Below are 24,490 nucleotides of genomic sequence, written 5' to 3' on the forward strand. Positions count from 1 at the left end.
GCTCTCACTTCCGATCTTCCAGCAACCAATCGCTTCATTCGTTTTGTCAACAAGACAAGCTTGATACATACAGATTACTTGTAATCTATCCGTGCTCGGTCCTTTTGGAGCATAAATTACTCTACTGTGTCATTCGCTCATGCTGTAACAAGGTTACTCATCTCTACTGCTTCAAGCACAAGCAGATCGTTATGGCAGGCCTCTTGACTTCGATCCATCGCAGCCAACCGGCCCTGCGCAGACGCGTGCCTTGCAAGCTTTTTTACAATTTCGAGCCACGAGACCAGAGCCACACTGGCACTGTGCCACTGTGGCAAGAGCTTAACCAGACCCATCTCGGAATAAGTCGGAGATTCCCATGCCAACAATATCGCTCACTCCTTGGAGACGTTTCTATGGCCGGGCAGATTGGTTGTCGTCTGAGTCTGCAATGACTTTTCTATAGACCACGCCAGTGATGGCCTTTGCGATGGGATGGCGACAATGACTTGTACGATTACAGTACGATACAAGCATACCAACACGTGCCTCCTTCCAAGGCACGTCTTTGCCGACCACAAGAACGATTTCGTCATGCATGCAGCCCGAGGCCAACGCCTCGGCCAAAGGGTAGGTTATGACCTAACTTGCCATTATGCTCTCGTGGCGATCTATCGAATAGCACTTCACAGTCTGGTGCACTCTATCTAGAATAAATGTCTAGAGACATCGTGGGTAGGTTTGCCAGTCACGTAGACCGTCCGGCACGAGACGTCCTGCGATTTCAGATCAGGGTCATCCGGATCTCGGAAAACATTCCCGGTCTATATGCTATGTGGCCTACCCTGTGGGACCTTGCGAGGCTGGCACAGAATAGTTGTACGAACGTTAATCAGGCCTGTACCGAAGAAGGGAATGCGTTCTTGTGGTCCTAATCGATGATTATCCAACAGCTACATGCTTCGATAGGGAAGGAGAGTATTCGAGAAGGCCGAGAAGAGAGGCACACTCGAGTGCTACACGGTGGTCTCTCTCTATCCTCCAAGCCTACAGCCACAGAAGTTCCCCAAGCTTCAGCTTTCCAAGCCAGGACCTATGTCTGAGGCAAGGGGACCGCAAGCAACCCCTCCTAACATTCTCCACTTCAGGATACTGCAACCAGCTCTCCAGAAAGTGCAGCGCTGACTTACGCAATTATAGCAGAGATGCAAATACATACGCACGACGAAGTCATCCCGCTTTCCGTGGTCGCTGTGGTGCACTGAAACTTGGGGAAGTTGCAAGGAGATGAGGTTGGCGAGATGGGCGAGGAAGGTGCATCGCGTTCTGGAGGTGCGATGGAGCTTGTGGGTGTTTGCGCGAGATGCGCCATGAGAGCAGGTATCGTCAGCGGAGCCTCGCCTGCTCCTGAACGCTCAGTCGCTACATAGATTCAACAATGAAAAGGCTGTCATCTAAAAGGCTGATACGATCATATGATGAGAGCCTTCTTTCGTTAAGCTCGTGGCATTATCCTCCTCAGGTTGCGTCGAGCACGTTGCGAATGGCAAGTCGTGTAGCGACTGCTTGGATCATGCTCGTCAAAAGGTTGAGTTTCTCACACTGGCAGATATTGCCAGAGGGGCTGCTCCGGGACCTGTCACGTTTGTTCGGCAAGCGAGCCAATAGGAAATCTCCCGATGCAGATTGGGCGCCGCTACACAAAGCTTGGGCGGACCAAGACCAAACAACACGCGCGTGGTACGGTAGAAGACCTGTTGCTAACAATGATATTCATTCAATATTCGTAAACATGAAGCTCGTGCTTATCGCTTCGACGATGTCCTTTGTCGTCTTGTATCAATTTCTAAAGTAAAATCGACAATGCAAAAACCAAATCTTCAATCTCTATCCCTGGAACTCCCTACTCGATGAAGTCTGTTCAATATAGCCAACAACTCCATCGCTAGTATGTGTACAATCTTCGACCACTAAAATGTCGTACTCAAGATGTTTGGAAATGTCTGAGCTTCTGGAGATGCTTGTTAGCGAAGGGCGATATGGTTGAACAGGATGCACATATCGATGTTAGTAGAAAGAATATGGAGCCAAGTCATCTTCGTCGGGTGTGACTCTTAGCTTCTTGCTCGGAGAACCCTCCTGGTCGTTGCCATAGCTTCGTTTCTTGGCAGAACCAGGAGAAGTGCGCAAAGCATTGAAGGATGCTTGCAGTGGGTTCAGTCCATCCTCGAACATAGCCGCTCGTATCGCAACGGCGCCACCATCTTCTTCACCGACATAGTGGTCATTCTGAACATAGTGATGCTGATCATACATGTTATCAGACGCCTGCCCAGGGAAGACGCCAGCCACAGTGTTCAGACCAAAGCTATCGTTGGTGAATGGGATGTTGCTATGATCGAGCGAGTTGTTGAAGAATTGGGACTGGTCGAATGGTTGAGAGCCGTCAACGAATGGATCATCACCAGCAAACTGTGGCGGATAACCATACGTACCGACACCATCTAGTGCTGCCAGCGGGTTTGGGGTGAAGTACGGATCATAGTTTGAGCCAAGCAGTCCTCCAGATTCTTGAGAACGACCGCCATCGAACTGTGGGAACCCGCTCTGCGGTGGGACCGATGAAGACTGGCCTGCGACATGACCTCCAGACATAGCAAGAGCTGTGTATGGTGGTTGGACTGGTTGAAAGTGGCCTGCAGAAGCACTAGCACCGTTAGGCGATAGCTTTGAGGATGAACGACCACCACGAGACTGTGTCGACTGCTGATACTGGACTTGCCGAGCCTGCTGCAAGGGTTGTGGGTCGACAGGTCCTTGCTGCTGGCTCAAGTGCGGGTTTTCTTGCCATGTTGTGCCTGGTGCAGGTGCAAACCCAAGATCCCGAGGAGACTGCTTCGGTCGAGAGAATGGCGAGCGTTGGTTGACGACTTGCGGAGGACTGTGGTGAGGTACGGATGCAGAAAATCCCGACTGGTTGTAAGAGCTCAAGTCAGGCATGTTTGAGTTGTCGGTTGGACTGCCATATTGAGATCGACGCATGGGGTGGGCGCCACGCTTAGGTGCGGACCTGCTCGGGGTCTCAGCCTGTGGAGGACTCTGAGCAGCCTCATCACCGAACTCGTCATCCTCGGCATCTGAGCTGTCGTCCTTCTTGCGTTTGATCGGTATTCTCTTGCCATTACCAGCTTCAGCGTGTATCTTGTCAGCTTCTCGACCCATAGCTTGCTGCAAGTAATTCCATGGTCGAATCGGTGCATGACAACGAGCAGGCTCGGGAAGCGCACGCCAGATCTGTTCAGCAGTCCAGCCCTCCGCCATAAAGATTCGAAGAACTTCTCCCCAACAATGCAAAGGATAGAAGGTACACATCTGCTTTAGGGTAGTACCGACTGGTATGTCCACATCCGCCACGCTGTTGAAGTGAGCCCAATGTCCTTTGTTCCTGCCAGTGATGCAGTGAATGTTGTGATTCAGCCTTGGCTGGTTGTCGATGTCTTGGAAGATGACCATCAGGTTGCGACCCGAGTCCTTGCCAGGCGCAACCACCATTGACGGTTCTCCCTCAAGCTCACGTTTGCGTTGAGCTAGCGACGCGACGATAGGTGTTGGTTTGTTTGACAGCTCTGGCCAGTGTCGACTTCGAGCCTTGCGTGTTGCTGCATTTTCTCGACCTGTCGCTGGTGGTGATCTTGAAGCAGACATATTGTCGTGCTGTCGTTTAGAGAAATCGTCGAAGTCTTCGATGGGTGTGTCAGAGACCATTGGTGATGAAGTGGTGTTCGAGGTTGACGAAGAAAGAGTGGTTGATATTCGAGAGTGTACAGGAAAGAAAAGCTGCTTCAAACCTTTGCGGGCCAGATCGAATGAAAGGCGGTGGCTGAATTTCCTTCACTTGACAGATCGATTGTATGCCTGAGCCGCTTGCACTTCACTTCACCGAGTCAGTCTCGTCAATCGAAGACAATGAAAGCAACCGATCTGCTGCACTTACAGATCGATTGCAATGCTCAGCTACCTGCAAATGGTCGTCAAATGCTCCCAGGAGTATAGATCCGATATCGCAGAGCGAGAGGTTTCAAGAGGTTGTGATACCAATAGGCAGTGAGATAAGAGGTCTTCGAAAGGACAAGTTGTGGTCACTATCTGAACGACTTCTGACAGAAGAAAATACTACTTGAAGTACTTCTTCCTACTGCCTAATCTACCGCGCAAGCCCCCCTTCTACGCAGCACTGCAAACAAACACTTTCAATCAGCCACAATACAGCCGTGATATGCGAATTTCGAATTGCTATTGGGGACAATGCCCATGAACAGGGCTATCCACATTTCATATTCTTGTATGGTTGCGCAGCTTACCCACGCACTCGAGGATACCGGCGGACAGAGCCCATTCAGCCTTGCAGACCATTGCGTGAAAGGACGCCTTCGACCAGCCAGCACGCCTTGCGTATCGAAACCCCCTTTATCTCAAGGCATCTGCCGCCAGCTCACGGCTATTCACGCCTACCATCGATGCAGCCTCCGATAGCGCTCAATGAACGTTTGGGATGGTACACAAGCACGCCACGGACGAGAACGAGCTCTCTTTGTTCGCAAACTGTCTATTATCTCTCGCTCTCTGCGTAAGCAAGCTCAGCAGAGCATCTTCAAACGCATTCTCTTTCACGAGTCACCCTGTGACTCCTCACGACCCCAGCTCATGAATCTTCACATTCTTGCCCAGGCCTCATGTCACGCATACCTATCTACGTAGTGTCTGAATGCAAACCACCTACACACAGAACCGAGCTATCTACCTCGTCGCATATCACACAAAGCCCGCCTACTCGAACACGGAGACAATGACCATTGTAAGCGAAGATAAGGCCTTCTGAAGCCCACATAGTGTACTCAGCACGACTCAACTCGCCGTCTCTTCATCCAAACACACCTAGTCGCTATGTTACAGTATGCACACAGCAACATGTCAGTATCTCCCTAACAATAATTTCACGCGCTGATCTACAGACTGCACATCTGACCTCGGCAACGTAATGCAATGCAGGTGGTAGAAGCATGAGTTCTTTTGAGTCATCATCAAAGTATGCAAGAGCACGGTGAGGTCTAGTGTTGCGATGTAACCAAAGCAATTGATAATATCATTTATGCTTGTGGCTGCCCACACCTAAAAGCACCCGCCACGCTAACAATCCAGGTACATCCCTGTGTTGACCATATCGACGTGCCACAGGCATTCATGTCGATTATCAACCACAACAACAAGCATCAGCAGTGCGAAAAGCTGTGTGCTACAGCTACCCCGAGCCGGTTTCCTCAAGCGCATACTCCAGCTGGAGCGCATACCTTGACATAAGTGACACATCCTCTGCGGACATACTGTCAAAGCCCCAGCCCGGATTGAATTCACTTTGGGAGCCAAGGAAACATGTGGTAAATTTGTCCCACTCCTCACCTATCAGAGGCGGAAGGCCTTCCTGAGCAGGTTCCGCTGGTACGTCCAGTTCGACGTCGAGTTGAGGTTCATTGGCTCCAAACTTTTTTGGCTTGGTGTTGGGCTGCTTGTCACCTTGTGGTGACAATGTGATGCCTGTCCCGCGGAAGTTGCAGAAGTCCTCATCGAGGAAATTCGGGCACAAGGTTACGTCCAGGCTGATCGGGCTGAAACCCTTTTCTGGTTCCTCCCGGGCACTCAGACCCAACACTTGAATCTTCCGCCGTTGCAGCTCAACGGGATTCGCCCGCTGGGGACCATCCGACTTGGTCCCAGCCCGTTCTACTGGGGCTGGGCGTTTCCTTGGCTGCTGCTGTTGCTGCTGAGGCGCACTAATGGTTGGTGCGCCCACGAGTCCGCCGTGATGGAAAGCCACCGGATGGCTTGACGGCATAGGCTGATGCAGACTGTGCTCCGGCTGCATCATCCTTGACACAGCATTCTGCTGTGCTTGAGGGGGCACAGGCATATGTTGCTGGCCCACGAATCGTGCCGCGTGGTTCGTGGACCTCTGAGAAATGTTCGCCTGGCGAGCCGGCAGCGAGGCGTAGACCTGTTGTGGGAGCCTCATCTGAGGCTGCAATCTCTGTCGTTGCAAGGTCGTTCGCAACGATGCTTCCCAGGTCTCCCGCCTCTCTTGCTGGGTGGCAACTTCCCGGCGATCACTCGATACCAAGGCTTCCCACCTGTTCATGCCAGCTTCGACCCAGCTTGGCGGGTGCCGTGGTTCTCGCGCATTGTATGCCTGCAGGCTGCCATCCCAGACACCGTACAGTTGACCACCGCCAAGGAGGTAGAACATCATACCCTTGCACAGATGTACAAGGGACTCTTGCCCGTCCTGGGCGACAGCAACGGGAACATCGTCGCAAGGAGGTTTCAGCTGGATGATGCAGGCTCCGCCAACCTTCAAAATCGCCCCAGTATCAGGACATTGATACTGGCTAAAGCGGCCCGAGAAGGCAGCCATGCCCGCAAAGACCGCTAGCACCTTATATTCCTTCCGCTGGTACTCGCAGTTGTTCTTGTTATTGCGGTGAAGATGGCCAGGAGATTCGATCGTACCGGCCTCCGTTTCGGTGATCTCGGCTATGTATCTACGCCGGGTCTCCTCGTTCGGACAACTGACTATGTTATAATAGAAGCCTTCGAAGACTTCGGGCCGGTCAGCTGGAAGTTCGTATGGCACACGCTTGACTCCATTATACGATGTGCCTTGTAGGAGTTGCCGCTGACGAACATCGGCATTGACCTTGGCGAAAGTTTGAGAGGCCATAGTGGAGTAAGTCTTCAAAGGAGGCTCAAGGTATCTTTCGAGGTAGTGGATGAACTGTTATGGATCTCTAGCAGCTGTCCTGCTGGTTCGAAGGTCAAGGAGTCGATTCAAGGGGTATGGGTGAGTATTTGTTGTTGATGCTTCAAGGTACTTGTGTACGTTGTGACGAATTATACGTCGACTAACTATACGCAAGCTAAGGTGAAGTAACCGGATACTCGATGGAACAATCCAATTCAGCAGCGAAACCAGCGGACCTTATATACCACTTGAATTCCAGCAGAGACACATGCGATCACAACAATACTCAGACCAAAAGCATTAGTGGGAGGACCTGCAAGACGCTTTGCTCTTTTCGACGGTGCACGACTATGGTTCAGCTCGCAGCCTGCACTTACTTACGAATCATCGCATATGGGTGGCGTGCAGGTCCTCATCCCAGGTTTGGTTCGGATGAAGGTCGAATGTGCTGGCCGGAAGTTTCGATGTCAAGGAAACCAGCTCTACGAGATCTATACTGGGAGATCATACGCGGTATTGACAAGGAATTTCGATCCTGTGTTGTTGATCTTGGGAGGAGGCTGGAATTCCACTGACAAGGAGTAAGATCTTCAGAAAGACTCCCACCACCTCAGCAACCATCCCATCTGAGCCATCTCGTTGACCCTCACACTGTCGATTGAACTTTCCAAGCACTGCTACGACGGTGTCTACCATGCCAGCGATTGTTCTACAGCTTCCTTCTCGTGGTCAACGCTGAGAGCAGCCTTGGGCATTGCAACGATACAGAGCTACGATTTCCAGCTATAGGGCAGACCCTGACTTGAACGCTGAGCCAGAGTCGGACACTGCCTTACAGCGGTATCATACGAGCACGCACTAGCGCAATCCTAGTCGAAGTCTGTCTCGACAGGTTCTCTGATTGCCACTCCCACTATTCTGCGCAAGTATCATGTGTTTCCGAGCGGCAAAGCTAGAGGCGACAGGAGATCAATCTAGCGTGGGGTTACGGGCGATTGTACCTTGAGTTCACGCATGTTGTTGACAAGAGCTTGAATATTGCTACAGAAAGAACCTGTGGGCTATCTGGAAGGAGCGACGAAAGTTAGGATTTCGGTCTGATCTCCTCGGATCGCTGTTAATGCAGGTACTCGATCCGTCACAGTCCCGGACCCACTTCCCCTAGATTCTAGCGCCAGTTTCGAATCTTGCTCAAACTTGAACTTGGGGCAACCACTACCAGCCGCACTAGTCGAGCCGTGCTCCAGGCTGAGTGCAACGGTTGCTATGGCTGGACAAGCAAAATTCGCGGTATGATCTGGAAACAACAACGTATGATCATACAGAATAATCGTATGATCAGGTATGTCCATTGTCGAGTCACTGAAGCTGGTGGGCTGATCTGACGGCAAGCTTGATTTCGAGAAACATAGCTGATCATCAATGATTGATTTAGCACCAGTTTTTGCCAAGCATTGTTGCCAAAAGATCAGAAGTTGACTACTACTGCATGTTCGCATTGATGGCCCTGCTGGTCCGGTCCGGTGTTCAGGGACCACAGTGCTACTCCGACTGTACTCTATCATCCCGATGGGAAGCTGCAAACCAAGTTCAGGTGTGTCTAGTAAGTCCCTCAGTACTGCTCCAGAATTTCTCAAGCCTTGACAATCCCTAAGGATTCATTCAACTCCATGGTCATCATAGCGTCTCTTTTGTTTGTGCTGATTGTCATCTTCTCCATCTTCGTCCTCCCAATCATCCACATCGTCCTCCGAGCCTTCTGTCATCCATCCTCCACCCTCTTCATACTCATCCTCTTCTTCCTCTGAACCACCATACTCATCATACTCATCCTGGCGTCGTTTCTGCTCAAACTCACTACGCTTCGTGTCGTACACAGGAACACCATACTTCTTCCCACGAACGCTCTGAGCATCTTGCGTCTCCTCAAAGTCGTCATAATCCTTCTCCTCTCCGGCTCCGTTGCCATCGTCTTCCGAGTCCTCGTATTCTGAGTCACTATTATCCTCCACCTCCTCATACAAACGGTCACGCTCCCCGGCTCCTCTTCGGTGCATCCCACCCTCCATCTTCATCAGCATCTCCCTCGCACCCGGCGCACTCATCCACTCCTCCTCTCGACGACGCTGGACACGCGCCATAATCTGCTCGATACGCGGCGGAAGTCGTTGATCTACACAACTCGAGTCAGCTACGGGATTCCAAAGTGTCCAGGGACTTCCAAAGTGTCCAGGGACTACCAGAGCCTCAACAACACCAACAACTCACAATGATCCTTATTCTTCTTGAAGTACCCCTTCAAAGTTCTAATGAAGTGCTTATCTCTTTTGTAAATCGATATATTGTTGGCTTTGAGCCACTTTCTTGCCTTTTTAAAGAGCTTGAAGAGGATTTGAGCCAGAGGCAAAGCAACACCGACGGTGCCGAGTGCGAGGCTGACGGGATCCATGATATCGCACAGGTATCATAGGTATGTATGGTAGAAAGCTAACAGCTAGGCCGAGCGTCGGATATTGCAGGTGTGGTCAGGCCTTGCAACTCGAGGACTGCAGACGGGTGTGCATAGTAATGTATATATTCTTATCGACTCCGACGACCCCGCGACCCGACCAGTGGCCACCCGAGCACTGGGCCCTCAACAGATACAAAGCAGCAACACAGCCTACCCCCATACAATCTCCGTTGTCTCGGATGCGACTCGTACAGCAGCGGCTAAGCGCAGAGCTGTAACGATGGCGAATCTCGGCACTGCCTGCACGTAGCCCAATATCCCACACAGCCCCTCTTACGGCGCAGGAGACCCAGGGACGCTGTGATAGTGCATCTATCTGTAGCCGTCGCATGACACGGCCTCGACGCCATGCCATTCTTCTCCGGCACGTTCTGGATGGCCCCATTGATCGAGTCATACTTGTGCTTGTGCATGGGAAGCTTATAAATCCCGACGGAATCGATGCATAGGGATAAAGAGGTTGTTGTGTCAATCATATCGGCGACGGTCCAAGCACTACCGCATCTTCGTCGTTCTCTCGAAGTCCATCTGCATTCGAAGGAGTTGAGTTAGACTGACGCACACCTGAGGGAGAAAAGTTAGCTACATGTTGCATTTAACCAGCGAAGAGACACGTAGTGTAGCAGGATCAGCGGAGCACAATTCGAATACCAAGACGAGCATTGTAAACTCATAAACATAATCGCATTGCTTTCTTTGCATATAAAACATGCTAATGTACCACACGCCGTTCCAGTAAACAGGAAGCATCACGGGAGAGAACAGGAGTCTACTCACCCTTCAGCTTATCCTGCTCAACGGTGAAAGCCTCCTTCAGTAATGACTGCTCCTCCTTAACGTGGCTAGTCTTCAATCCCGTGGCGACAGATGCACTCGGGTCTCTTCCAGCATACATGACGTGCCTTCTGTTGTGGTGCTCCGTGGCGTTCAGTAGTGTCTCAATTCTCGGCTGGACGAACGACCAAGCGCCTGCGTTGAGGGGTTCCTCTTGACACCAGACGATTGTCTTTGCGTTCGGGTATGAATCCAAGTTCTCTTTCAGTTGCGCCCATGGGAACGGATTCAGCTGCTCGATACGTGTGATGGCTGTGTTCTTGTGACCCTCCTGCTCACGGTACTTGTGAAGACTGGCATAGACTTGACCGGTACAGATGACGACGCGATCGATCTCGTTGGGTTCCGATATAGCCTTGCCGTGCTCGGGATCGCGGATGATCCAGCTAAAGTGCGAGTCGCCAGTGAAGTCTTGGATATCTGAGCGGCATAGCGGATGACGGAGGAGGGATTTCGAGAAGAAGATTATCAAGGCTGTTATCATATTAGCATCAACTGCTTTCAAAAATTGTAGATGGGATAGACTTACGTTTGCGGAACTCCCTGTTCATTTGTCTTCGAAGAACGTGGAACAGGTTAGCGGGTGTTGTCATATAGGCGACCTGCATGTTGCAGTCTTGGTGTTGTCGTTCAAGCTTGTCTGCAGACGGGAAGATTCTTGGCTCCTCGTTGCAAAGTTGCAGGTAACGTTCAACGCGACCAGAAGAATGCTCGGGGCCCTGTCCGTCGTAACCATGGGGTAAGGAACAGACAAGGCCAGATCTCTGCAGCCACTTGACTTCTCCCGAGGCAATGAATTGATCGATGATACACTGCGCATTGTTGGCAAAATCGCCGAATTGCGCTTCCCACATCACCAATGCGTTGGGAGAAGACAACGAGTAGCCATACTCGAAGCCAAGCACACCAAACTCGGAAAGCGATGAATTGCTGATGACGAAGCGTCCTTGATCTGGTGACAAACTGTTCAGAGGCACGTAGGTATTTTCGTTTTCCTGGTCGTGAAGCACAGCGTGTCTTTGGGAGAATGTACCTCGCTCCACGTCCTGACCTGAGACACGCACATGGTGACCTTCGAGAGCAAGACTACCGAATGCAAGAGCCTCGGCAGTAGCCCAGTCGATACCTTTGCCGTCGTCGATGGCCTTCTTTCGCCCAGCAAGAATACGCTTCAGGTTACGATGAACAGTGAATCCTTCTGGACCACCACCAATCTTTTCTCCAATGCTCTTCAGTATGCTTTCATCGACACCCGTTGGTGGATGTGGAAGTACCATGGTAGCAAGTTCCTTGGGCGACTTGAAGCCGTTCCAAGCGGAAGTAAGCCATTCCTTCCCGGTAGGTTGGTAGTCTTTGCTTCGGTCATAGCTGTCGTTGAGCATGCCCCAGACCCATTTCTTGTGCTCGTCAATGTCGTCCTTGGTGAATGTCTTCTCGTTCAGCAGCTTCTCGACGTACTTGTCAAGCTGAGGTGGCTGTTCGGCAATGCGCTTGTACATAAGAGGCTGTGTGAAGGAAGGCTGATCCGTTTCGTTATGGCCCTGCTTTCGGTAACAGACAATATCGATGACACAGTCCTTCTTGAATTCTGCTCGCCAATCAGCAGCAAGTTGGCAAATGAAGTTGACTGCTTCGACATCGTCGCCATTGACATGGAAGACGGGTGCATCGATAGCCTTGGCAATATCTGAGCAGTAGGGTGTCGATCGGGAGAATCGAGGATCTGTGGTGAAACCAATCTGGTTGTTGACTACTATATGGATGGTACCTCCAGTAGAATAGGCGGGCAGAGCGTGAAAACCCATGGACTCGTAAACTACACCTTGGCCAGCAAAAGCAGCATCACCGTGCAGCAGGACACCCATGGCAGTGAGATGGGCCTTCTCGTCGTCGTTGAAGTGTTGGATTGCACGAGCCTTGCCGAGCACAATCGGATCCTCAGCTTCCAAGTGCGATGGGTTGGCGACAAGAGATAGCTGGACTCGCTTGCCAGAGGGAGTTGGTCGCTCGAAGTTCATACCGAGATGGTATTTGACGTCTCCAGAGCCTTCATCGGTAGACTCCGTCGTACCGGAGAATTCAGAGAAGATGGACTCGTTTGGCTTACGGACGACATTAGAGAGCACATTCAGTCTTCCTCGATGTGGCATGCCAATGACAATGTCCTTAATACCGTAGTCGACGCTTCGATCGATCATAGCCTTCATACCCGGTACCAGTGTTTCGCAGCCTTCTAGACCAAATCGCTTGTCGTTTGGATATTTGGTGGCTAAGAATGATTCGAAGCTTGAAGACCAGATCAGTCTGTCCAGAATTCTTCTCTTGTCGTCGACCGAGTATTTATATGGTTGAGGGACTTCGATGCGGTCTCGAATCCAGTCGCACTGCTCTCGATCTGGGATGTGGATGTATTCGATGCCATACGAGCCGCAATAGGTCTTTTCGCATGCGTTGATAAGTTCTCGGAGGGTCATCTTCTGACCTTTGTCTTTAGTGAACCGAGGCAGGATACCGGGACCGAGTTCGAATTCCTGATCAAGATCTTTCTCTGTAAAGCCATAATGGCTAAGTTCCAACTCTTTGGGCTTGCTGTAACCGAATGCTTCTGCTTCTCCTCGAATGCCCAAGGGGTCAGTTTTCGCTTTGTGATGGCCTCGCGACTGGTATGCTCGGACAAGTAGCTGAACCTTCAAATGGCTGCCGACATCACTACTTTGACCAGTACCAATACCTGGAGACATGTCACCGACACCACTAGCTTCCGAGATCAGGCCTGGGGGTGGCTGAAATGCTCTCGAGACTGGCATCTCACCGCTTTCCATATTCTTGAAATATGCTTGCCATGAGATGTGTACTGAGGTGGGGTCCTGCTTCCATGCCATGTACATTTCATCGATGTAATTTGCTGTGTTGCCCTGTAGGAAGGAGTCGTTAGGATCCTAGGAATGGTTTAGTATGTGTTCAAACCATCGATCAGCATTGTCCTTACCACTCCTTTATTTGTATCTTCAGCAGCCATGGCATACATTCTGCGCTGGCTTGACAAGGCTAGCGGTCTCCGGGCAGTGCTCAGGGCACTCGGACGGGCTGTCGACTGTGTTGTGAGGCATCTTTGCGATGGCCTCGCCAGCTGCCTGCTGGCTTTCAATGTCGCTCTAAACATGATGCGATAGTACAGAGGTGATTAACGGTGGTACATGAAGAGAGGAGAGGACTGAGCTCGGCCTTGTTCAGAATCAAGACCAGCTTAGGTAGTCGCCGCTGAGGACAGTGAAGGCCTCAATACGTGACAACGATAAAGGTGTACCTAGGAAGAGGCGGCACGGGTTTTGTACAGGAGGCAGAAGGCGACGAAATGGTCGCAAAGGTGAATGAATGAGGTATCGTGGCCAGCAGCTGATGGCTCAAGCTGCACCTGCACTGCGACCTTGAAACTGAGGGAAATAGCCATGTCATGCAACGACATGATTGGTCGGATCATCGCGCTATGACCAATTTTGCAAAGTTCTCGGCTAGAAGCATCCTCTTGCCGCTGCCAGTCAAGTGCTCCCCAAGTTTGGGATACAAGTTCTTGGCCCGCTGGTGGCACAGTAAGTAGGTATGCTTTGCAGTGCAGATGCATATACATATACTCGTGACGGCGAGCGCGAATTGAACTCTCAATCATGCGTCTCTTCATTGTGTTCTGCAGCACTAGTTCCTACCCTCTATACTCATGATGCTTTCCGTTTCCTGCCTGCTGAATGGGTATCATAAAACATGAGTCTATCCAAACCATATATATCATGCATCTGCAAACTATATCCGAGTACCCGCCAAATATTCACGGTCGATTACCTCCAGTTGGCCATCATCGCCGGTGCGTCGTCTCTCTAACACCCATCGACCATCTGTTTCCATAGCATAGCTCACGCTCTCGGCTCCGCTACTGTTCCGACTATGGTTGCCCTTTCGACTTATGGGAGAGTTGGGCACCTCCTGCTCTCGTGAAGACTGCGAAAGGTCGCGAGCTGGCTCTGCAATCTTCTTGTGCGGCGTATTCTGTGTCAGCGTCTGTCTTCCATGGTCTTCATCTTCGTCTTCCGACTCCGCGATACTGGGAGCACCTAGCCCTAAAGTTGGTGATGACATCCTGTGAATGCTCCCGTCACCTTTGAAGTTGTTATAGCCAGACACGTGCGCAAGCGGTGAGCTATGCGTATGGTGCCGCTCCGTAAGACTATTAATGCTTGAGGAGCTACCCCCAAAGGCTTTTCCTCTCAACTTCATCAACGTGCTCAAGCTCATTTCGTCTTCTGCCAGCGGCGAGTCTCTTTCTAAAAGCTGAGCGATGCCGGGACTCGGTAGCGGTTGGCCGTTGCTTGAGAAGCCTGCATGTAGAGGCAGAGAGGCGACAGAATTTCGTGTGCTCCACTCGCTCCTTTCGGTGATCGGCGTCAAGCTCGGTTCCTGAAAGTTATTCTTCCCGCTGTGGCTGCGCTTCACCCCGTTCGAACCGCGTGATGTGAAGTAGCCCCCGTTCACGCAATCTGCCGACTCTCTGCCATGTGCCCGAGCATAAAAGCCAAACTCCTGACCATAGAAGCCATCGTCGTCATTCTCCAGTGCTTCGGCATTAGCTGCTGCAATCATAGCCTCGTCGTCCATATCATCTTCAAGCCCATAACCATCATCGTCATCAGATATACCGGAGCTCACCAAGTTGTTGCTGTATCGACTACCTCTGGAGGACACGCCGGGCATGCTGGCATGGAATGGCGAATCTGTTTCATCATCTGAAAGTTGACTGAAGCTTACAGTACGATCGGCGCCGCTATTCGCTGCGGCTTTGTTCAGCGCCATCGTTAGAGCATCATGATGTGCAGCCAAGTTATTTTCTGTCAACCCTGCTTGGCTATTTGTCGCCGATTTATCGAAAGATGTTTCAGGAGACTCTGCTCGCATGAACAATGGCAGGTCATGAGACGCTCCGGTTTCGTGTCGGGTCGCTATCTTAATTTTGTCGCCCGAAATCCGCTGTTGCATAGCTTCTTCGTACTTCCGTGCGTTCTCAGCAGGAATGTCCTTGATCTGGTTTGCATCATCCAAGTCATCTTCGTCGAACTTTACAGTGCTCTCGACAACGTCGTCGTCAAACTCGCCATCATCAAAGTACAGATCCGAATCGTCGAATATCTGAGTGCGAGAAGGGTGGTCTGATGCTGCTGGGTCGGGAGTTTCCGTGCTGATGCCAAGACCATGGAAAAGAGCCTCAGAAGACTGCTCAGAACTGTCTCGTAGCGCTGCATGTGTATCGGGAGCTGCTGCTTCTTCGAACTCAGCCATGCCGATTGGAAGGCCTTGGACGTCGCGTGGTGTTGACTGTGACGTATGTTGAGCTGCGCTTGGGCTTAAAGTCAATGACTGCGGAGTGAAGTGGAATGCCTGCAGTGAATGGCGGTTGGTGTTCCTCGAGCCAATTCCCAGATCGGGGCCTCGATTGGTCGGCACGTTAATGTTTCTGATGTCGACGTCGTCGGTGTCGAAGTCGTTTTCGAACCCTTCGTACCTCATCTGACTGGTCGGCATATCTATGTTCTTGATATTGATGTTACCCGTGCCAAACTCGTCGTCGTCTTCAAAATCACAACCCTCAAGCACGTCGCTAGAGGACCCCTGATGCGCTGGTTCTCGACTAGATGGCTGGTCGATGTTCCTGATCGTAATCTCATCGTTGTCGAATCCATCATCATCATCGAGACCGTCGTAGTCATCGTAGTCATCCATATCATCTATGGAGGCAACAGAAAGACGAACAGGGGCTGGGTCTTTCGAGGCATGCTGCTTATGCTTGTCTTCCAAGACTTTCTCTTGTGCAATCGAGCCTTGCTGGCCGATGAAGCTAAACCGCGAAGATGTACTGGTCATGTGCTTGGGGATTGTGTTGGCCACAGGCACTTCCAGTACAGGAGAAGGTGTCTTTTGGGGAGGCGGCGGCGGTGGCTGCACAGGCTCTGATGGCACAGTGACTTCTGAGTGAGCAGATGCGGTATCCGAAGTATGATCTTTAGGGTCATTCGATGATTTTGATCCAACATGGCTGTTTTCTGGCAAGTTGAGCGGCAGATTCTTTGCGAAACTAGGCAAGGAGCCACCTGTAGGCATCTGAAGATTCTGCGTATGCAAGTATGCAGTGCTGGCAGGTTGGAGTGGTCTCTTCTCCTCCTGAAAGTGCTCTTTGAACATGGGACTATGCAGGGATGCCGGCGTGCCGTTTGAGGAGTCAAACGGGGGCGAGGTCATGTCGGACGGCCTTCGAGGATAGTTTGGGCTGGGTGCAGGTCCTGGTCGAGGAGAGTTCTCGATGTTTGATCTGCGATTCCTAGGCGCAGAGAAATCGTGAACCATAGTGCCTCGGATACTGGGGGTAATGTTGTCAGGAATAGCTGGCACATGAAGAGTACTAACGTTCATGCTAACATCCTCCAACTTATTCGTGTTGTGGGAGGATCGCCTCCGAGCCAGAAGAGTCATGGGGTTCAGCAAGTTGAATCTGCTCTTTTTGTTGCTGAGGACGTTTCTCGAGGCTGCCGCGTCCTCGTTAACATTCCTGTCGTATTGCGCCCAAAAAGTAGCGGCCCTTTGTAAGGATCCATCATCTTGTTCACGGTGCAACGATTGTCTTGTTCCATCTCCCGAGGCGCGGTGACCGTCTAACAAAGGGGAGTCCCTGGTTGCTCCCACTGCTGGTGAATTCGTGTCCCTTTTTTGCGATGTATACACTATGCCCTCCCCAGTACTGCTTGTCGCAGGCCGCATGGTGTCGGCCAGAAACCTTGGCCTGCTCTTGCTCAGGTCATCCGAAGCCCTGTTTACAGGCTGTGGCCGCAATGGCGCATGGTCCTCGGATGCTATGCTTGGAGAAAACGAGCCAAGGTCGAAGGTGGGTGAGGGTAGGGTCAAATCTATCGATGGCGAGTCGGCGGGTGTGTTGGCTGAGGCAGGCTCTATAGGCGAGAACGTGGGCAGATCTTGCGACCGCCCATACTTCCTCTGAAATATGGGGGAGGATGGCGAGGCAGGCGTAGATCTTCGTCGTCCGGCTCGTCTCTGAAGGCCTGGAAGCCGATCAGACATGTTCATCGTTGAAGACTGTTCGTGCGCATGAGTCCAAGAAGCCCACTCAGGAACAAACATTCGTTGCGCGCAACTTGTGTTCACTGGGAATGGCTGCTCTGCCACGTTGATTTCTCGCACATCTGAGCACTGCTTGCACGGCTCGAGTCAATGGCTTGTCCGGTAAGCTCTGAGGATGGTGTCTATTCGCTGGAAGACATGCTGTTGAACCTCGCATAACCCAGTCGGGTCAGGAAGGAAACACGAACGCAGGAAGAAATCCTTGCGCAAAGGACTCGAGTTTGGTGCTTGTGTAATTGCGGACATCAAAACGAGCAATCAGAGATCAGTCGTTGGTGGACTTTTGGTGCACGACCGCAGGCTTGAGATAATCAACGACGTACTCCGGAACGCACGTTGGGGGCCGAAATCCCAGCACGTTTTCGTGCATCTTGAGAGTACGCGGCTTGAAGACAATAGTATATTCTCAGGTCCGTCTGAATTGATAAAAAGACTTCAGAGCACGGGGTTAGGAGAAGGTTTTCATGGCTGATCTACTGGTACGCTATCCGCTTCATGTCTCTCCTGCAAGGGAGGAAATGGTCGTGAGTTTATCTGAACATCAACTGGTCTTGCTCGAGCGCTTGTTACACGCCGCTTTTGATTCATTATACAGTAGAATCGAGCAGATGAATGACCACCTCCATGCGTGACCAGGACGATGATATTAGCGCTTTGTATACTGTAGGAGCGAGCTCGGATTCGTCCCGATTCACATATCACGGGCGAGTACTATACCACCTTGGGTCGGAAATTCCTACATCCTGGTTTGTCTCGCCCTAGGGGCCGGCATGCTAGTAGTCTGGTTAGGACACCGGTTTCGTTCGTGCAGCTTTCGTGCTTCCGCTGGTATAGAAAACAACAGGACTGTATCGAAAGCGTTGTGAGCTTATTTGACCATTATTGTTGCGCGAATTAAGCAGCAGGAGTCGTGGAGATGATGTCCGAGCTCTCCCCGGACAAGTGCGTCTATTCCTATAGGATCCAATGTAATCTTCACAATAGTGGACGTCTCCAGTGGCTCGTCACAAATTTCGCACCGTAGGTGCACAATCATTAGGCTCGTTAGGGGTTATCATCCTGTCCCGTCTGGGTTTCCTTACGCTGAAGCATACTATTTGGGAGTGTGCATAGAGCCCGGACATGTGCGTACATCACTGTTTTCTCGGTATCCAGCCTCGAGGACTAGGTAGGATTATCCTTACTCCGATACTTTAGCATACGGTGGGTCGACGCTATCATAAAAATCACGTTGAATACCTCGTAGCACATCATCGTTCATCAACCCAATCGACAGCCATTTACAAGCACTTCCCACGAACGAGGAACACCAAACAGAGGAAATCGCTGCACCGTCTTCAAAAAGCAGATCTGTAGTCAATCTTTGTGTGGATAGGCAAGATCTCTGATGGACTACGTTGCAAGCATGATCTGCTTTGCTCAGGCGTCTGTCTCCTGCAATGACAAGTCTCTTTCACGAGCCTTCGACGGGCAAGACAATTAAACACCAACGTTTCAGCAGCTTCTCGAAGCCATAATGCCCAAAGATCAAGCACCTGTGCAAATCTTCATCGACCGATCGCGACTCTATTTAGGAAATCCCAATGAGCCTATCTTCAAGTCCAAGCATCACCTCTCAATTTGACAACGTCATTCTGGAACTTGAAAAGATAACTCGCCTGGTCCTCGAAGTCGTCTTCGTCCAAGTCGATGAATCCTTCCTTGGCGACGGACTCTGGAACAATCGCGAAAGAGTGTCCTATTCTGCTCAGCTTGGGCAGTATGCACAAGAACAAGATACACCTACCATTTATTCTCTTGTCGCATGCTATCCTCATCACAGCGGCTAGACAGCTCTCGGTGGTAGCAAAATCCAAACCTTTTGCTCTTATAGATTCGTACACTTCTTGAGACTGGATGACGGTGCGAATGTAACTGGCGTCTCGTCAGTCCTGTGATCCTCGAATGGGGTTTGAAGCCTTCCGACTGTTTCAAGACAGCAGGACGAAGGGAAACCTACGATGGTGCGATATACGCCACGCGTATGGCTTGATGATAGCACTGCCTCCTTACCGTCCGCATCAGACCCCTCAACCCGAATTTGGATGTCGAATATTCCCAACTGCTCTTTAACGACGGTCAGCGAGCTCACTAAGTTCTCGAGACAGATGGGAGGTTACCAAATTATCCACGAAGCCCGCAATGCTTCCACCAAAAATGAACAGCCGGTCCCGATCCTCACTACTGGGACTCCTGCGGAAGTAGTGTATTGCCAATTTTAGTGAGTACATAACCCCAATCAGATTGATATCGATAATATGCATGCTTGGCTTTGTTGGTATAGTATTCGGGTCTGGAGTCATTAGCAAGAGAAGAACCGCTCGATTTGAGTCGCCCATACCCTCCAGCGCCATCATAGGATCCCCAGAGCCCCTTCCTACTCCAGCATTGGCGATGACGATATCCACACTCCTGTAAGGTGATTTTGTTACAGCAGCCTCGAACATTCGTGTCTGATCTTCCCAGGACCGCGTGTCGGCCTTGACGAAGCAGACATGTTCACTGTATAACAGTAAGAAGACCGTCCGGTGAAAGTGCTTGCAAGGGATCCTTACGGTCCTAATTCATCTGCAAGTTTCCTACCCTGCTCTTCATTGATGTCACAAAATGTGACGAACGCTCTGTTGAAAGATCAGTATTCCTCGTGCGTGAAGCACTCCAGTGCACGCTCACCCGGCACTAACAAAGCCTCGGACATATGCTTCGCCAATGCCCTGGGCACCTATGATGCGTCAGTGCTACCTTTGACTTATGCCGCGAGCGTATAAACGTCAACTGGGAATCGCGGCATACCACCTGTTACAACTACACTCTTTCCCTTGCATTGCGTCCTATCGACTGCTACGCTGCAGTCTACCTGTCCTTCGTACGCGTATGGTCCGGACATGTCTACTGATCGTGTGAATCACAGCGATACTGGTCAATATTTGCTCAAAGTGTGCTGACCGAAGGGTGCTAACGATACTTAAGCATATCGTAAGCTGCCAATTGGCATTGGCCGGTTTCCTGGTGTAGCACCGAAACATGTATAGCCTGCCGGAGACCTTCTCCAAACCTCCCATCCTCTCAGGCGCGCTACAAGACGAACCTCATTGGTTCCGGCAATACAATACTGCCGAACTGGATTTGCCGGAAATGCCGACCAATTGCAGGCATCGTATTGGGAGTACTCGACTATGGTTAACCAATGCAGATACAGCTTCTCGGCCGTTTCGATTCCCAGGGTCTGAAGGGCGGTTCACAGTCGCTGGAGCCGAACATCGTTGCTCGATGGTCGATGGGGCCTGACAGGCTGTATATACTGCCACATCTGAGCTGCGTTCCAGATGGTCGGAAGCCTTATATGCGCGGCTTCCAAGACTACAGCGCTTTTGAATGCAAAGTTAACGCTCAGCAGATCATAAGGAAGGATGATTACAGCAACAATACCACAGGAGATTCCAGCCATGAACGGGAAGGAGTCTTTGCCTCGCTGTGAACCCGACCATAGCTTACCAATTATGAAGGGCATCTCAGATGGCGAGATACCAGCAGTCGTCGATATACCCAAGAACGACATCAATGAAGCAGGTGGCCTTCATAACAAAGATGAACATGTAAACGGCCGCAAGTCACCAAATGGCTACCATGCTGGCGCAGTCCAATCGTCTACTGACTACAATATACCCACTAACGACCAGCTTGCGTTTACACCACGAAAGATACGGGTCATTACAGTTGGGGCAGGGTTTTCTGGACTAATGATGGCGCACAAGTTCCAGCATAAATTCCCGGAGATGCGAGACATCATCGAGCACAAGATCTTCGAAGCACGACACGACATCGGTGGAACCTGGCTTGTCAATACCTACCCTGGTGTACAATGCGACGTACCATCACACATATATGTAAGTCAGGCCTCTCACCTCTATGGTCAGCTAGTCTGACGCGACATGCAGGCCTTCCCATTTGATCCAAGTCCGGACTGGACTCGCTTCTACTCGAGCGGCAAAGAGATTCACGAATACATCAAAAGGACAGCCAAGAAGTGGGACCTTGAGAGAGACGTATACCTCAATACGAGAGTCAAATCCGCCGTCTGGCAAGACGCTGACGGCAGATGGGAGGTCACAGTCGAGTCCGACGGTGTACAGCGCCAGGAGTACGCCGAAGTACTAATCTCGGCCCAGGGTGGGTTGGAGTGTGTAACCTCTTCCATCTGCACGTCTATCTGAACTGACACCTCAACAGCACCTACAAATGGCCTGACATTAAAGGCATCAACTCCTACACCGGAAAGCGTGTCCACTCTGCGGCGTGGGACCACGACTTCGACTATTCGCATAAACGTATTGCAGTGATCGGCAATGGTTCATCCGGTATCCAGATTGTCCCTCAACTGATGAAGCTACCTGGCACTAATATCTTGAACTTCGCTCGTGGGCCTGCTTGGATCTACTACCGCGTGCCGCCATCCCAACACTTGGGCGGGGAGACAGCCAACAAGAACCCAGATTACAGCGAAGCACAGAAGAACGAGTTTCGTCGCAACCCGGACAGCATGAAACAGCACCGTAAAGGAATGATTGCAAGGACCAACAAGGCATTCAGAATGGTGAGTCCGTCGATTACATAGTCCAGAACTATGAGCCACGTTGCGGCCTTCCCCATCTAACTCACATTGCAACAGTTCATCAAGGACTCCGAAGCAAACCACGAAGCCATGCGCGTGGCCGAACAGCAGATGCGTGAGCGACTTCAGCACGATCAAAGGCTCTGTGACATGCTTATCCCGACATGGCCACTGGGATGTCGTCGCATTACGCCTGGAGAAGGCTACTTGGAAGCTTTCCTGCAGCCCAATTGCGATCTGACCATCAGTCCTATCTCGTACATTGAGGACAACAAGATTCATACCGCCGACGGCAAGGCTTTCGAGGCTGATGTTCGTAAGTAATCCCCACTTTCCCTATTGTTTGCCCCTTCCAGAGTATCCCGATTGCCTTGCGAGCTACACTGCGCAAGAATGGCATTTTGACGATTCTCCGAACAGTGGTATGCGCCACCGGCTTTGACGTCTCCTTCCGACCCCACTACCCGACCTTCGGACAGCACGGCATCAATCTCCGCGAGCAATGGGCTGGGCACGCACCCGAGTCCTACTTGTCCGTTGCTGCTCCCAACATGCCCAATTACTTCACTATGCTCGGGCCTCGGGCACTTGCCGGCCACGGGTCGTTGCTCGAGGCCATCAGCTGGAATGGTGATTACATGGTGAAGTGGCTGAAAAAGATGGCCGAGGAGGATATCCGGTACATCGTGCCGAAAACAACAGTAGTAAAGCACTTGATGGCGTACGGCGATAAGTTGCACAAAGGTATGGTGTGGACGGGCGGGTGTAAGAGTTGGTATAAGCAGGGGACGGTAGATGGCAAGGTAACGGCGTTGTTTGCGGGCAGCGGCATGTTGTATAAGAGGCTGATTTCGGATCTGCGGCCGGAGGACTTTGAAGTTGTATATCGGAGCCCAAATACGTGGAGGTTCTTGGGCAATGGGTTCACCGCATTTGAGTTTGATGAAGCGAGCGACTTGGCCTGGTACATTGAGAAGTAAGGTGGAAGATGGCCTCGAGTCTGCGGCGGTGGTTGCGTATGCGGCAGATGAATTGCTGAATCTTACTGCCACAACTTGCGGATAGATCGCTTTCAGAAAGGCAGTGGTTCTTCAAACAGTGAAGGATCCCAAGCATTTGCAGAGTTGAATATGTCTTGGAGAGCCAAGCTGGGGTCGTTGTACCAGAAGTCGTCGGCCAGAAAGGTGTCCATTTGGTTTTCCGTAGCGAGGATCTCGGCAACGAGAACACTGGTATGCTCAGTAACGAATGGGAAATAGCTGCGCCAGTTGATGCCACCCATCCATTGGAGATCTGACAATGCGGGCGAAACAATGCATTCACCGCCAGCATTTGCCGGTATATTAGCCGCTTGCGCGTCACAATTGCTTCCGCGCGCGTCGTTGTCTCCGTTAGGATCAGACGTTCTGGTGATGCTGTCAAGACCATCGAATGCTTTCATTCTTTCGAAGCCACGAATGAAGATATTTGCTGTTGGCCATAAGGATGCCAACTCGTTCAAGGCAAGTCTTAGTGTACGAATGTCTTCCACGCTCTTCTTGATCAAGTGATCTGTGCGTTGTGTCGACAGCAAAGCCACAATTGCAACCCCCACGTACCATGTGGCGATAGCACCCAGAAAGCGAATATCACCACGAGCCAGTAAGTCTTTGAAAATTCTGGCTACACAAGAGGCCGCCGTTATTGCAGGCGTATATACCTGAGGTAGAGGCTGCTGGCGATGTGGGTGTTGAGCAGATGGACTCATGTGAAGGATAGTAATGGTCGTTAGATAAGGCAAGTGCAACTTATGAACGTCTCGAGAAAATGGTCTTGTTCGATGCGAGGCGATAGGCAGCTTCAATTGGCTAGGGAGGCCGCTTACCCAATCGATGAGCTCACATGCTAGCAGGGTTGGAAAGGACTGTTCACAGCTGCGGGACAGGTGTTGACCGACACGTCCTATGATACCACAGAGGCGAACCCAATGGATAAATATATTGGCGCGCGAATCCGTCTGCGAAGGGAAGTCGGCAAGTGAAGGCTCTCTTACATTGCAGTCAGCAGGATCGATGGTGCAAGGACGTCCCTGACAGATGGACGTTAAGCGTTCTCGGGCCTATGTGACATGTTAGCTTGTGTCCCAGGTTGTCGGATCTGGTTGTTATATTACAAATAAAGTCCACCATATTCTGCGTCGAAGACCTTGCATTGCCTCTCCTCCTACATCTTCGACTGTTTTCGGCTCTCGGTGCAAACCCAGTTGTTGCGCGTATTTGATTGCAAGTCCAGTCCACCACCATGCGGCGTCTTTATTGACAGTATTTGGACTACAGCTTGGTCAGATACGGGGATTCTCTTGAGCAGCATTTTGCAGTGTCACACAGGTTCGAAAATCTCGTGCATGGCATCGGGTCGAGAAAGCGCGGAGGGAGAAGATTGCACGCAAAGCGATGGTAAAGCCTACCTTCGAGGAGCCCACCAGTAAAAGAGCACAATTGCTTGAAGGCATACAACATGATCAGCCTCTTGGTCGGTATAGAAGAGCATTTTGGCTCGACGATAG

The 24,490-nt window shown here is 51.1% G+C and overlaps 8 protein-coding genes across 8 annotated transcripts; 1 reads left to right on the top strand and 7 right to left on the bottom strand.

The window, feature by feature from the left end:
• Positions 1–2,046: 2,046 nt before the first annotated feature.
• Positions 2,047–3,744, bottom strand: PMZ80_003246 (uncharacterized protein; the record flags this gene model as incomplete). The annotated part of the gene is made up of 1 exon (XM_064871675.1): positions 2,047–3,744. The coding sequence occupies one exon, from the start codon at positions 3,742–3,744 to the stop codon at positions 2,047–2,049; it is 1,698 nt and encodes a 565-aa protein (XP_064732055.1).
• Positions 3,745–5,278: 1,534 nt separating this feature from the next.
• On the bottom strand, positions 5,279–6,751 carry PMZ80_003247 (uncharacterized protein; the record flags this gene model as incomplete). Its single annotated transcript, XM_064871676.1, has 1 exon — positions 5,279–6,751. The coding sequence occupies one exon, from the start codon at positions 6,749–6,751 to the stop codon at positions 5,279–5,281; it is 1,473 nt and encodes a 490-aa protein (XP_064732056.1).
• A 1,679-nt stretch (positions 6,752–8,430) lies between these two features.
• On the bottom strand, positions 8,431–9,221 carry PMZ80_003248 (uncharacterized protein; the record flags this gene model as incomplete). Its single annotated transcript, XM_064871677.1, has 2 exons — positions 8,431–8,945; positions 9,041–9,221. 2 exons carry the CDS (start codon positions 9,219–9,221, stop codon positions 8,431–8,433), a joined length of 696 nt encoding a protein of 231 aa, XP_064732057.1.
• Positions 9,222–10,053: 832 nt separating this feature from the next.
• KGD1 (2-oxoglutarate dehydrogenase E1 component) lies at positions 10,054–13,228 on the bottom strand (the record flags this gene model as incomplete). Its single annotated transcript, XM_064871678.1, has 3 exons — positions 10,054–10,592; positions 10,648–13,057; positions 13,145–13,228. 3 exons carry the CDS (start codon positions 13,226–13,228, stop codon positions 10,054–10,056), a joined length of 3,033 nt encoding a protein of 1,010 aa, XP_064732058.1.
• Positions 13,229–13,916: 688 nt separating this feature from the next.
• PMZ80_003250 (uncharacterized protein) lies at positions 13,917–17,240 on the bottom strand (the record flags this gene model as incomplete). The annotated part of the gene is made up of 1 exon (XM_064871679.1): positions 13,917–17,240. The coding sequence occupies one exon, from the start codon at positions 17,238–17,240 to the stop codon at positions 13,917–13,919; it is 3,324 nt and encodes a 1,107-aa protein (XP_064732059.1).
• Positions 17,241–18,889: 1,649 nt separating this feature from the next.
• Positions 18,890–20,220, bottom strand: PMZ80_003251 (uncharacterized protein; the record flags this gene model as incomplete). Its single annotated transcript, XM_064871680.1, has 7 exons — positions 18,890–19,032; positions 19,081–19,208; positions 19,497–19,626; positions 19,675–19,835; positions 19,889–19,954; positions 20,007–20,055; positions 20,127–20,220. 7 exons carry the CDS (start codon positions 20,218–20,220, stop codon positions 18,890–18,892), a joined length of 771 nt encoding a protein of 256 aa, XP_064732060.1.
• A 613-nt stretch (positions 20,221–20,833) lies between these two features.
• PMZ80_003252 (uncharacterized protein) lies at positions 20,834–22,925 on the top strand (the record flags this gene model as incomplete). The annotated part of the gene is made up of 5 exons (XM_064871681.1): positions 20,834–21,220; positions 21,272–21,513; positions 21,564–21,927; positions 22,003–22,261; positions 22,324–22,925. 5 exons carry the CDS (start codon positions 20,834–20,836, stop codon positions 22,923–22,925), a joined length of 1,854 nt encoding a protein of 617 aa, XP_064732061.1.
• Positions 22,926–23,017: 92 nt separating this feature from the next.
• PMZ80_003253 (uncharacterized protein) lies at positions 23,018–23,692 on the bottom strand (the record flags this gene model as incomplete). The annotated part of the gene is made up of 1 exon (XM_064871682.1): positions 23,018–23,692. The coding sequence occupies one exon, from the start codon at positions 23,690–23,692 to the stop codon at positions 23,018–23,020; it is 675 nt and encodes a 224-aa protein (XP_064732062.1).
• Between the last annotated feature and the right edge of the window lie 798 nt (positions 23,693–24,490).

Source organism: Knufia obscura (assembly GCF_036327395.1).
Source record: "Knufia obscura strain CCFEE 5817 isolate CBS 148926 chromosome Unknown scaffold_3, whole genome shotgun sequence".
NCBI lineage: Eukaryota > Fungi > Ascomycota > Eurotiomycetes > Chaetothyriales > Trichomeriaceae > Knufia > Knufia obscura.